The sequence below is a fragment of the Parathielavia appendiculata genome (assembly GCF_033297405.1).
Source record: "Parathielavia appendiculata strain CBS 731.68 unplaced genomic scaffold N657scaffold_5, whole genome shotgun sequence".
In the NCBI taxonomy this organism is placed as follows: Eukaryota; Fungi; Ascomycota; class Sordariomycetes; order Sordariales; family Chaetomiaceae; genus Parathielavia; species Parathielavia appendiculata.
In genome coordinates, this window is record NW_026944224.1 from 413,769 (window position 1) to 426,421 (window position 12,653).

Sequence of the window (12,653 nt, forward strand, 5' to 3'; positions counted from 1 at the left end):
CGCTCACGCTGGTCCCGATCCTGCCTCGGAGAAACGGTTGGGTGGCCTTTTTCGGCGCCGGCGGAGATCCCACCGCGGATCTGATAAGCCAGAGCTGCAAGGATGTTTGTGCGAGTGCGAGAGCAGGCCGTGTCATTCATTGGCAGCAATGAATTGGATCAGTCTGGGACATCTCCGAGCAGCGGCGGGAGCCCGCTAAAAGCCCGCTAAATACCTGGGCAGCGGGGCCAGCCTTGAATTCTTGCCGCCCCCCACCCCTGCCTGCCCGACTTTGTGGATAGTCGAAGGTGGTGAATTCCCCGACCTCCGGCTGGGCCAGCATGACGGCCGAGGCGGTCCCATTTTTTTCTGGCCAGCGTCAAACAAGCCGACAACGGTCATCAAAAAAATTCGGGGAACTGGCTGCGCATTTACCGCAGCTTCACCACCATCGTCATTACCCGCTGTCGTCAGACGAGGAGTCGACCTTGCGCCTTTTGGTTGTCAAGCGACGACAGGAGACACCCCATCAATTCCATCGAATCTGGGTCTAATACTTTGCTTGAATAGCTTCCAGCCCGCCCCACGACACATTCGCGGCAAGAACAGCGGGCTTGAGCTTTGTTTGGTAGCTTGCGGTGACGGCAATTCCAGATTTGAGCTTCATTCTCCATCGCGAGTCTTGGTGCTTCTGCTGTTGCGGCGCAGAAGCTTCACTGGGCGCTTGCCGATTACCCTACCAAACGACAAAGCACATTCTTCAACCTGGCTCTCGACGTCGGCGCGCCGGGAGCGGTGGCTTCCCCAATGGCTCAGCCAAATGCCGAGCCCGTGGAGGACTACGAGTACGTCGTTCGTCTTTGGACTGCCTACGGCTGGTCAACAACGACGGGCATAGTAGGAGGAGTATTGGTATTGGGGCGCTGACACGGCTGCAGTTATGAATCGCTCCCGCCCAACTTCTCGTTACTGCAGAACATGACTGCCGGCGCTTTCGCCGGTATTGCCGAGCACTGCGCAAGTAGGTCTTCTTCAATCTCAGCATTCAGGCTCCTCTCAAAGGGCCTTGTTTCTTTCTATGCCAGACGCTAACCAACTCGTAGTGTACCCTATCGATGCGATCAAGGTAAGCAAGCGCTACAGCTTCCTCAGCACATCAAACGCTCCCTTCCCAGTCAATTTGAAGACAGCGCAGCTGACTGGCCCGTCTGTGGCACGCAGACACGAATGCAAATAATCAACCCCACCTCCTCGACCGTCGGGAGTGGAGTGATCCAGGCCACGTACCGGATGGCGAGCACTGAGGGCATCTTGAGTCTCTGGCGTGGCATGTCCAGCGTGATCGTCGGGGCGGGTGAGTCCTATGCAACCGGGATCTTATGTCACTGGGAGAGGCGGTTCGAATAAGGACTGGGCGTGGACTGACGACGGGATGCTCCAGGCCCTGCGCACGCGGTCTACTTCGCGACCTACGAGGCGGTCAAGCACGTCATGGGCGGCAACCAAGCTGGTGTCCACCATCCCCTGGCTGCCGCAACGAGCGGAGCATGCGCGACAATCGCCAGCGATGCGCTGATGAACCCCTTTGACGGTACGTCTGTCGCTGCGGCGGTTTGCTTCCTGGGTAAAGCGCGTCGCTGATCTCTTTGCCCTGGACAGTCATCAAGCAAAGAATGCAAATTCAGAACTCGGCAAAGATGTACCGCTCCATGTTCGACTGCGCCAAATACGTGTACAGGAAAGAAGGGCTCGCGGCCTTCTACGTCTCGTACCCGACGACGCTCTCCATGACGGTCCCCTTCACCGCCCTCCAGTTCCTCGCCTACGAGTCCATCTCGACCTCAATGAACCCCACCAAGAAGTACGATCCCCTGACGCACTGTCTGGCGGGTGCGGTGGCGGGCGGTTTCGCTGCGGCGCTCACGACGCCCATGGACGTGATCAAGACCATGCTGCAAACCCGGGGCAGCGCGACGGACCCGGAGCTGAGGACGGTTAACGGATTCATGGCCGGCTGCCGGCTATTATACCAGAGGGAGGGCGCCCGCGGCTTCTTCAAGGGTGTGAAGCCGAGGGTGCTGACGACTATGCCAAGTACGGCTATTTGCTGGTCTGCCTATGAGGCGTCGAAGTGGGTTTTCCTCATCCTTGGGCCCCAGTATCAATCCGGGGAAGGTCCGAGTCGCTAACGATGGTTGTTTACAGGGCCTACTTCATCCACCACAACAACACCAATGCGTCATGATTCCCTGAAAAAGTAACGGCGCATTCAAAACAAAGGTTAGCCGCCCTTCTTAACACTCACCACTGCATTCAAAAAGACCGGTATTGACAGCTCCAGTCATCTTGCAACCAGGATAGGTTGGTCCATCTACAAAGGGGTACAAGACAGAATAATGCTTGTGGCTTCAGCCAACAGCCAGCAAGGGGCCACGACACCGGCTTCCAGCTCTCAAGCGCATGGCCCGTCAAAGGGGGAGTGGGCCAGTTGTGCTGCGACGCCAGCACCGTGTACATAAATCTTTCGTCATATCGGCTGCCCTAGTTTTAAATGTTTGAAGAATGGGGGGCGTTCTGGTCACCGTCAAGTATGGAACATGGGTCCGCTGCCTTGCCGCAACGGGCTTGTTTAACACACATCAAAGCTGGCCATGAAGAGCACTGTTCCGCATTGTGACATGACGATGGCTGTGCGCCGCTCTTCCTTTGTCTCTCCACCTCTTTCCTCGTTGACTACACAGTAGACATTCGTCACCGTCCAGGGTTCGCGATGGAGCTCGGAAGACAGCTCGGTGTCTGAGAGCCTTGTGTGTTGTGTGGTTGAAGGGCCGAATGTGTTTGCCGTTACATGGGGGGACCCGAAGGTCAACCAACGTTCCGGTAAGACGGGAGAATGTCCGGGCTTGGCGTCAGCTAAAAGGACAAGTGCTGCGTGGACACAGTAGAAGCTGTTCGCAATTGGATGTGGTACTCGTTTGGGCTTCGAAATCGCCGATCCGGCCAACTGCAGCCCTCCGCCCCACCCCTCCCCCCGACGGCATATCAAAGGCAACGAAGACAACGACAACTAGGGAGGTATATGGGCGGAAAACAGTCATGGAGCCAGAAACTTGCGCTCTTCACAACGTCACGTCTTGGGCTTAGTCGAATGGATTACATACAAAGAAGAGAACAGCCCGCTTGATGGTGGCTGCTCCCCATGAACCCAATGAACCAACACACTCCCTCCTGCCCAAGAACACAAAATCCAACCCTGAGCAACTAAACCGAGTCGCATGGCATGCTGTTCACTGACACCCATTGATTGCCCCTTTCAAGAGCGGATCCTCCTTTGACTCCACGTAACACCTGAACTCCCTTCTTTTTCATGCAGGGGGCGGAGAAAGAAAAAACAACAAGAAATCAACGATCAGTGAGAAAACACGGTTACCGCCCAAACGGAAACCCGTGCCCGCCACTGAACTTGAAGTGCATCGGCCCGCCGCCCTGCTGGAACATGAACGGTTGGCCACCAAACGGGTTCCCCTGAAACCCCTGCTGCTCGTGCGAGTTGGGGTCGTCGCCCCGGTCAAAGCGGGCGCGCAGCTCCGAGTTGCTGAGCACCTCGTACGCCTCGTTGATGGCCGCCATCTTCTTCTCGGCCGCCTCCTTGGTCAGCCCTTGCTTGGCCGCCTTGTCCGGGTGGTGCAACTTGGACAGCTTGCGGTAGGCCGCCTTGATCTGCCGCTCGTCGGCGTCGTGGGCGACGCCGAGCACCTTGTAGTAGTCCTTTGTCGTGCTCCGCTTGTGGGCTATCTGGGCTTTTTGCATGAGCGGCTGGATGGTTTCGTCCTTGCCCGGGTGGGCTTCGGACGCTTTGCGGAGCGTGCTCATGGCGGCTTCGAATTCTTCGGCGTCCATGAGGTGCTTGGCGCGGTAGAGCAAACCGTAGAAGGAGTTCTCGTCGAATTGAAGGGATTCTTCGCAGTAGTCTTTGGCTTTTTTGCTATTGGACTGTTTTGCAAGGTCAGTCGACAAGCGCAGTGTAAGATCAGTTGACGCACAGAGACTCACCTCATAATATGCCTGGCAAGCCATCTCCACTAGCCTCGTAATCAGGACATTCCCTGCCGCCTTCGGGATTGTGCCGTCCTCTCGTAATAGGTGCACCTGGTCCTTGACCTCCTTGATCAAGCCCTCGCCGTCCGTTGAGGGTACGAGCTGCCGTACCGCCGTCATGTGCTGCTGCTTCTCAAGCGCCTTGGTAACCTTCTGGACCACCTTCTCCACCATCCTCTCGACCTTCAGCAACCGCTTGCACTCCTTGGACTCGGGGTCCGAATGCAGGCACTTCCGGATCGACGCCATACCCTCCTGCAGCTCGCCCAGCGCATAGAACTGAATGGCGGAGATCTTGACGTGCGGTGCTGTGTCGCCGGGCTTCATCTGCAGGACGTGCTGGAGATCGCCGATGCCTCGTTCCATCGCGCCCCGCTCAAACGCACACCTGGCACGCAGCTCCCGGAGCGACAGCGCGCGGTTGGCCGTCAGGATGGCGTCGTCGGCCTGCTTGACGCACTCCTCCCAGTTCTCCGACTTGGCGGCCGCCTCGGCCAGCTTCGCCGCGCCCTTGGCCTCCTCCAGGCTCGCCATCTCGTCCGTCTTCTTCGCCTTCTTGAAGTGCTCATTGGCTGCGTCCCACTCGCCGAAGCGAGCCTTGAGCTTGCCCAGCTGCACGTGTGCGCCCTCGAACCCGGGCTGGAGCGACAGCACCTTCTCAAAGTCGTCGGTGGCTTGCGACGTGCGCCCCAGGGAAAGGTAGGTGGTTGCGCGCTTGAAGAAGGTCAGATAGTTGGTTGGATCCCTCGCGACGGCGGCATCGTAGTAGACGAGGGCATCGCCGGTTTCGCCCTTGGAGAGGTGGCTCTGCGCCGACGCCAGAAGCTGGGAGACGGGGATGTCGGGGGGAATGTCTGATGGCGACAGGCATAGCGAGGGTGTCGACAAAATGCTGGCAGCGAAGGCCAGCGTCGAGAGACGGACCAACATGGCGGCGGGTTCTGAGGTAGATGAGGTATCGGAGGTTGGTCTTGCTGGGGTCGGCGGTCAAGCTCGTGGGAGAATGAAGGTAGGAGATCAGAGGGCGAGTTCTGCTGTACTAGCAGGTCGCAAACACAAGGAACGCACTGATTGCGCTTGGAGCTAGGGGCAGCCTCAGGACGGATGAATGCGTCTTTTTTCGAATAAGATATCGATAATTGGCGCAGTGATATAGAGCACGGCGAAGTGGTCTGAGGGCTCCTCGAGAAGAGAGGTGAGGAGGTCGCTTTTGTCCACGCTGTAGTTTGACAGATGGGCAATTAAGTGCAGCAGCGCAATCTGGCCACTGCTGTTTTTGGCAGTCTTTCAGGTGCCTGGATTGAGGGACAATTAACGCCACCCCGTACAGTATTTCGTACAGTGCTAGTTAATCTTGGTCCAGCAAACGTGGGGTGGTCAATTCCCGTCGCGGAAGCTGGAGTGGGCATAAAAATGGGCAGAAAATTGACCGCCTTTCAACTGGGTCGAAAAAAATATTGAAGCTCGAATCGTGCTTCAAACAAGAGCTGACGCAACAAGCGACACACCCAACCCCGAAACCCGCCGACAATCCAATTTCTACGGCGGATACTTCGTCGCAATGTCGTTCAGAGGGGCTCCCCGGGGCCGCGGTGGCGGCGGCTTTGGCGGTCGTGGAGGTGAGCATGAATCGATCCCATTTCTGTATTTCATTTCTGCACGGGATTCAGGGAGGGGAAAATACAGCAGAAGAGCTGAAACAATAAAAATGGTTGGCAGGCCGCGGTGGTTTCCAGCGACAGGACATGGGCCCTCCGACCACCGTTCTCGAGATGGGCAAGTTCGTCCACGCCTGCGAGGGCGAAATGGTGGTCGAGTCGACGAATCCCAAGATCCCCCACTTCAACGCCCCAATTTACCTCGAGAACAAGGTACGCTACTACAACTCCGCTATACATTTTTACTGCTTCCGTGCTCATGAATTCTGACAATCAACTCTCCGTCTAACAGACGGCAATCGGCAAAGTCGACGAAGTCCTCGGCCCGATAAACCAAGTCTACTTCACCATCAAGCCCTCCGAGGGCATTCAGGCGACCTCGTTCAAACAAGGCGACAAGTTCTACATCGCGGGTGAAAAGCTCCTACCCCTCGACAGATTCCTTCCCAAGCCGAAGCCCCCTCCGGGCACCGTTAGTAAGGTCAAGAAGCCGAGCGGCCGTGGCGGCGCTCGCGGGGGTGGACGTGGAGGTCCCGGTGGTTTCTCGCGTGGCGGAGGCAGGGGCGGCAGAGGAGGAGGAGGAGGCTTTGGCGGGTCAAGAGGAGGCGGCTTTGGCGGCGGTGGACGCGGGGGTGCACCGCGCGGCGGCAGAGGTGGTTTCTCCCGGGGAGGGGGCGGCAGGGGCGGTGGTCGTGGCAGGTTCTAGAATGCAGGGGTCACCGCTTCAGTACAGGATTTCTCCGATATTTTGTGGACTGGTGCGAGAGCTGTATCACTACGGATTACCGTGTTCCGCCGGGGGCGAGCTCCAGTCTCAAAACATTGTGCGGAGCCGCATTGTTAACTCGGGGTTGGTCATGGGACTTGGACTGGCTACACAGGCGTTTCTGGGGGTTTCTGGGCTTTTTTATTGTAATTCACGGTGAAAATCGAACCCGATCTGATCTGCTTATGCACGAATAAGGGTGCAGCATGGCGGCATTATGGATGCCGTTCGAGACACTAGCTTTCTGTCTCTTTGGCCGCGCTTCTGACTTGGGAAAGGGACTTGCGTTCTTCCTCAGCCATTGTAGTGAACCCGGCATTATGAGAGAAAGGTTCGAGACGGTGTGGCCTACGATACCGGCAACACCTAGACACGGGCAACTCACCGTACATGGACAGCTGGCATCGCTCAAGGTATGACGATGCACATTCGTGATCTGGAAAAATGAGTCGGCTTAGAAATGAATTGATATGTCGCTATACGAAACCACGTTCCCCAAATGTATGACGTCCACACCCCAGTGTAATAACCTGCACCGGCCACGTGGGTCATGGTGCCGCCGCATACGAACCGTTGGGATATTCGCCTGGAACATGGAGATGGGAAATGGTCGGAACACTGTCGGTTCGGACCATAACTCGCGGCGGAGCTGCGGTCGCGTCCTCGGTCATACCCCGGCTCACCCCATGAACAGCAACCCCACCGCCGTGCGAAGTCTTAGGCTCGGCGTTCTTAGTACTGCGGCCGCCGCTCATGGTTGTTGCAGCACCCTGGGAGTCGTAGGCCTCGCTTGCAGCACCATTTCTTGTCGGAAAGATTGGCTGGTGTTGTTGTGGTGGTGGAATCGGCACGGGTTCCGCCCATATCGGTCCCTCATATCTCGTGTCAAGCGAAGACGCCCCGTGCCTTGTGGCCGATGACACGCTTGCCCGGCCTGGCTCCTGCGGCATTGGCCTGTGCCTCTGAGGTGCAGCAGCAGCGACAGAGCTAGGGAATGGCACAGACCCTTCGGCAAGACCATCTGCAGTAGACGCGTGCTGCAAGTCACCTCGTTCGCTACCGCGTGCACGGCCAGCTTCCTGGCTGCCATGCGGATACTGCCCGAACTCGCTCGACGGAGAGACGGACGTTGCGAAGGGGTATTGTTGGTTGAAACTTCCGGAGCTCACGCTAACTGGTGAGACGGGAACGTGTAAGCCTCGCTGAGCGTTTACCTGGAGGTCGGATGGGAACCGCCCACCTGAAGGACGTCGTGAGGAACTGTCTGGTCTTGGCTGCTGCTGGTTGACCGAAGCCGCGGTGGTCGTGAACGGTGGTTCCTCTACATCCTCGACTCCGTCGCTGCTGACCGAGGATCTTTGTGACGACCGGCTGATGCTCCGGCTGTTGGCACGTACAAGGTTGTTGCGCTCCTCCGGCGTTCGCTCTGTCACGACCTTGATGTCCTCGTACCAGGCCATCATTGTATCATAGCTCTCGGCGCGAAAGACCCATTTGTGGCCACGATGCATTGTCCCGATCTGACGTCCCTTGAGGACGAACTTGTTCGACGAGCTGCCGGCGGCCGAGTGGGATCCTAGTTTCTGCTCGGGAAGGTAGAGCGACATGACAGGCGCTTGCGTCTTATCTGCCGACTTGTACTCATGGAGATGAGTTGGAGAGAGAACGTACCTGAAGCATATCAGTCATTGCACACACCCAAGACTGCATAGGCAGAGGTGGTAGGCTGAGGGACTTACCATCCGGGTGTGTAGCTCTTCAGGTACTTGCTTTTGCGCTCCAGGAGCCCTGCTCGGATCTCCCGGCACGCGTAGTGGTCGCGACCGGGGTAATGGATCGTTTCAGCTGAGCGCATGGGGAGATCAGGGTTCACGAAGCGGTCGTCCCTCTGGATGAATGACGTCCATTCTCCATCCTTGGGCATGGAGATGGGCCCTGTACGAAGCTCCTCGATGGCATTGTAGGCGGCATCAGATTCCCTCTTGAGGATGCCGGCGTACGCGTTATACGCCTTCTGGATCTCGCCCACAACAATGGACTCGAGCTCCTTCCCAGAGTTCTCCAAGTTAAGGTAAGCCTGCACATCGTCAGCCACCACACCGTTTTCAGCCACATCAGCTAGTTCAATGCGTCGGCACATACCTGGTGCAAGTAATTTTCTTCATCAATCTGCCTTTCCAGCTGCCGGTCTACAATAAGTCTCAATAGGTAAGGATCTTGTTTGCCGACGGTTAGGGACGGGTCGAGCTCGGTCTGACCGAGCGCCTCCTGAAGCTGGTTCACGGCCCTGCGAGTGTTCTCCATTTCCTTGTCAACCGAGTTCTTGAAGTCCCCTGAGAGATTCTTGATCTCCTTGATCTTTTGCTGAAGGTCACTCCGTAACCCGGTAAGAGCCAGAATGACGTCCTCTTCAATCTCCCTGGCTTTGTTGGCCTCGGCGATCGCCTGCTTATTGTGTCCCCTCAAAATCTGCAGCGCATCGTCTAGGCCACCAGACGCGAGGAAGCCTGGCGGTGTCGCCGTGTTATTCAGCACATTGGACAGCTTCAGAAGCGACTTCGCCCGGTGCTCGTAGTGTGTCTGTAGCTCTCTAAAGTAGGTGATGAGATCTTTGAGAATCTTGCGCCAAGCTGTCCAAGACGCCCTATGTCAGCACAGTGCCCCTAAAATAACGAGCCATGCAGAGCATCTACGGACCTTGAAAGCGAGTCGCAAGAACCTCGGTCGGGTTGGCCCCGGTCGGGACGGGGGAGTAGAAGGCGCTGTGCATCTCGTCCTGATCTGTGGATGACTGGAGGGCCAAGCTCCGAACGCTCCCCGCTTTCATACTCCGACGGCTCCCACTGCGCTTCAAGCTCGCGCTTTTCCGAAGCGACGCCTTCTTTCTCAGAGTATTCCCACGGGACATAGTCGTTGCCCCGTCCCCCCTGACACCGCTCGCATGACCAGAGTATGAGGTAGACCGTTGCAAGCCTCCGAGTCCCGGGCCGTCGACAATGGAGCTACCGCGCTGGCTCGCATCCCACTCCTCGGTGAACCTGGTCGGCCGAGAGCCAACGGGAGAGATTGAAGTGTTACCATAGTCTACCGACGGATCCCCATAAGTGTGCGGAAGCGCATCGACGTCTGTGGCGCCCGGGTGGTAAGTCGGCTGGGCTTGCTGATGGGATAGTGAGCTCGTCGGCTCGTGCCCGTGGGAATGGAGCATGGGATTGACGGCGGTCTTAGCGGTCGACATGACCGAGGTCATTGCAATCCACAAATGGCATCTGAGTTATGGTTCGCAATCACCCGCTTGACTGAAATGTTAGCTCTGGCTGGACTGGGAGTAAGGTGCTGTGAAGGCCGGACGCACGCACTGTTCCTGGCAATCCCGGCAAATTCTTCCCAACATGCGTTGGAAGGGTCGAGATGGTCCAGCCGTGAAGACTCTTGTGTCAAGCGCAGACTATGTCCAGAGAAGAAAGGTCGAGGAATGCCCAGAAGAAGCGTGGGAGTTGGCGTGGCGCCAAGTTGATGTCGATGTTGAGGCTTAGAGCCGTTCTTGGCTCAACGTTCCGTTTACGGAAAGCAGCCGGCGACCCTGGCTTGGCGGACTGCTTGGGTGCTGACGTCCCCACCACGGATTGCACCGGGGGTTACTCCGTATCCGTAGAAACAATGACCTCAGACGTTTTCCGCAAAAGACCTGGGAATGAAACTGCAGAGAACTTCCAGTTCAAACGACTTCTCAAGCTAGTTGCAGATAATAAAACTGAGTACATAAATTGGAAGCAGAAGGGGCCCGAGACTTACTGAAAGCCTGGTCAAGGTTTTGAAGGTTCTCTGGGGGTGACTTGCCAATGACGTATGACGCGGCCCTTGGAACCCTTCACCACACCACAAGGACTTCCGTAGAGGCTTGTGACGAGTGACGTCTGGCCTTCCGTAGGACATGTGACTTGGTGAGAGTTGCACTTGTGCGTGGCCAACAGAACACCCAGGGCTGCTGCGTCACCACATGTGTGCTGCAGGAGGTACAGCACATTGCTTGAGTGATTGTGCACAGAGGACAGAAAGGGAGTCGTCTTTCCCGGGAAGCGCATGTAACGACAATGCACACAATGGCATTTGTGAGCCTGCTTATCCTATATTGAAGACGTACAGTTAATTCTTTGTGTCCCTTGCGTTTAGCAAGCAAAGCAATACACAAGAGATACATGATTAGGTGCCTTATCTCTCTGGCACTGTTTCCCATAGATACCTGCCCCATGTCGCCATTCTACAATCCGTATACACACAATTCCACCCCTCGAACGCGCGAGGGAACCCTTGGCCTCCTCTCATGTGATGAATCAACGCACCCAAGAGAGGCGGTCGAGAGTTTCTGTCCCTCCCTTCGTTTTCGCTGCTCGCGGAGTTTCCGCTTGTCCCTTGATAGTAGTTGGTGAGGCCGCTACAGTTTTGCCGGGCTAGTCTGCTGATCCTTTCCCTTCCTGCTGTTGTGCATTTCTCGTTGCCGCCGCGCCCGTTGTTGTTCCTCCGTCCACTGTCATTTCCTTCCACGTTGTCCCCCCCCCTCGGTTGTTCTTGTTGCCCCCTTTGTTATGGTTGTCCCCTCCTCCACTGTTTCCTTCGCCTCCGTTGTTGCCGCCGCCCCTGTTTGTTGTTGCTACCGAGGTCAGGCGCGCCGGGGCCGAGCGCTACAGCTTGAGCGATCAAGTCCGCCGCCACCAGCCCCTTCTCACCATCGTTGGCCGCAGGGTTGATGCCATCCACATTGCCTGCCACAGTAAACCTGACGCAGTCGTGCTGGGAGCCCCGCTGGGCAACGGGCATTATGACCAGCTGGTGGTTGGCAACTGAGATTCTGGTGCAGAGACGATGATCCCGCGGGCAGACCACCCCTCGCGGTTGTTGAGAGCCTGCCTCGCCTGTCGCCCGCATTGTTGATAGCCCTTGAAAAGGCGAATTTTGTTGGGTCAAGCGGTTCGGTTGGATTCAGGTCGGGACCCGCATCCTGCACGGTGACATGGACATGGCCGATGACCCTGCCGCATTCGAGCTGCTGCGGTGCACCGTAGTAAGTTGCGGCGGGGTTAGTAAAGGCCCCGGCTCCAAGTTCGACACCTGGAATGTGATGTTGAAGTCTTGTCCTGACTTAATGCAGTCGCTATTCTGCGGGTTTGTGATAACAACTGAGATCATGTTGTTGACCGACGGAGTTTGACCCATCACTAGCGACCAGTCAGCATCCTGAATCTCACTCTGGCGGGTGACTAGCGATGCCCACCAATGCCATTGCACGAGCCCTCGAAGATTTGGAGACCGTTGGTGAGAGTCTGCCCTTGCAATAATTGATAAAGTTGCTTTTGAGGTTGAGGATTGGACCTGCGCCTGATCGGCGCCGAGGGGGTCTATAGTATGTCCCATCTGTGAAAAATCCAGCCTGAATAACGTCTGGATCCAGTGTCGGAGTCTTGTTGTCACCCTGGCCTGCACGAGGGCCGTCCTCAGAAGTAAAAGAAGGCCTCAGAATGGCATGATCACCTTGCCGGCTCGTTGTCTTGGTAATACAGGAGTGGCAGGCTGGCACAGGAGTGGCAGGCTGGCCGACCAGGAATAACAAGTCACGGGCAACGAGAAGTCTGAGCAATTGAAGAGGTAGAAACCGAAACGGAGTTTAATGATGTAGCTTTCAACAAACTACCTTGGGAGAATAACCACATAATCAGGGGGTGAGGTCATGGGCAAGGAGTGGCGATATGGCTGACTCGTGAACCGGACCGCTAGAGCTACTAGTACAGTACAATCGCAACCATGGTGTCTTGTGGGCTCCTCCAAACGCCAATCAAGCGGAGTGCTGTGACAGAGTGGGAGCTAATTCACAAGACTGACACACTTTCCCAGCACAAGAAAGCAAAAGCAAAAGGAAGAAGGCGTCGCGGCACCGCGTACAGACCGGAGAATAGACAGCGTACGGATAGCTGAGATCACAGTGTAAGGAATGTGTAGAATAGCCAGCACAGGATGGCGTGAGTAATAGTCCAAGTGTCGGGACAATGGCTGCGGCGGGGAACAGTCTCAGAGTCGTCCCGGTTACCGAGCTTGGGACAGATATGGCCGACTAGGCCGGCGTCTGAAGAGGGGTGATACAGGTCAGGAAACCCGGG

At 56.7% G+C, this 12,653-nt stretch overlaps 4 protein-coding genes across 4 annotated transcripts; 2 read left to right on the forward strand and 2 right to left on the reverse strand.

Moving 5' to 3' along the window:
* Window positions 1-660: 660 nt before the first annotated feature.
* Window positions 661-2,518, forward strand: N657DRAFT_382104 (mitochondrial carrier). The gene is made up of 7 exons (XM_062787116.1): window positions 661-824; window positions 918-1,000; window positions 1,083-1,105; window positions 1,201-1,333; window positions 1,421-1,570; window positions 1,639-2,110; window positions 2,185-2,518. The coding sequence occupies exons 1-7, from the start codon at window positions 787-789 to the stop codon at window positions 2,222-2,224; spliced, it is 939 nt and encodes a 312-aa protein (XP_062647977.1). The 5' UTR covers window positions 661-786; the 3' UTR covers window positions 2,225-2,518.
* A 592-nt stretch (window positions 2,519-3,110) lies between these two features.
* N657DRAFT_594869 (TPR-like protein) lies at window positions 3,111-5,343 on the reverse strand. Its single transcript, XM_062789963.1, has 2 exons — window positions 4,033-5,343; window positions 3,111-3,972 (listed from the first exon to the last, which is right to left on the reverse strand). Exons 1-2 carry the CDS (start codon window positions 5,005-5,007, stop codon window positions 3,406-3,408), a joined length of 1,542 nt encoding a protein of 513 aa, XP_062647978.1. The 5' UTR covers window positions 5,008-5,343; the 3' UTR covers window positions 3,111-3,405.
* Window positions 5,344-5,645: 302 nt separating this feature from the next.
* N657DRAFT_644415 (Gar1-domain-containing protein) lies at window positions 5,646-6,065 on the forward strand. The gene has a single exon (XM_062792762.1). The coding sequence runs from the start codon at window positions 5,823-5,825 to the stop codon at window positions 6,003-6,005; it is 183 nt and encodes a 60-aa protein (XP_062647979.1). The 5' UTR covers window positions 5,646-5,822; the 3' UTR covers window positions 6,006-6,065.
* Window positions 6,066-6,949: 884 nt separating this feature from the next.
* Window positions 6,950-9,787, reverse strand: N657DRAFT_644416 (uncharacterized protein). The gene is made up of 4 exons (XM_062792763.1): window positions 9,199-9,787; window positions 8,644-9,131; window positions 8,241-8,578; window positions 6,950-8,172 (listed from the first exon to the last, which is right to left on the reverse strand). The coding sequence occupies exons 1-4, from the start codon at window positions 9,749-9,751 to the stop codon at window positions 7,050-7,052; spliced, it is 2,502 nt and encodes an 833-aa protein (XP_062647980.1). The 5' UTR covers window positions 9,752-9,787; the 3' UTR covers window positions 6,950-7,049.
* Between the last annotated feature and the right edge of the window lie 2,866 nt (window positions 9,788-12,653).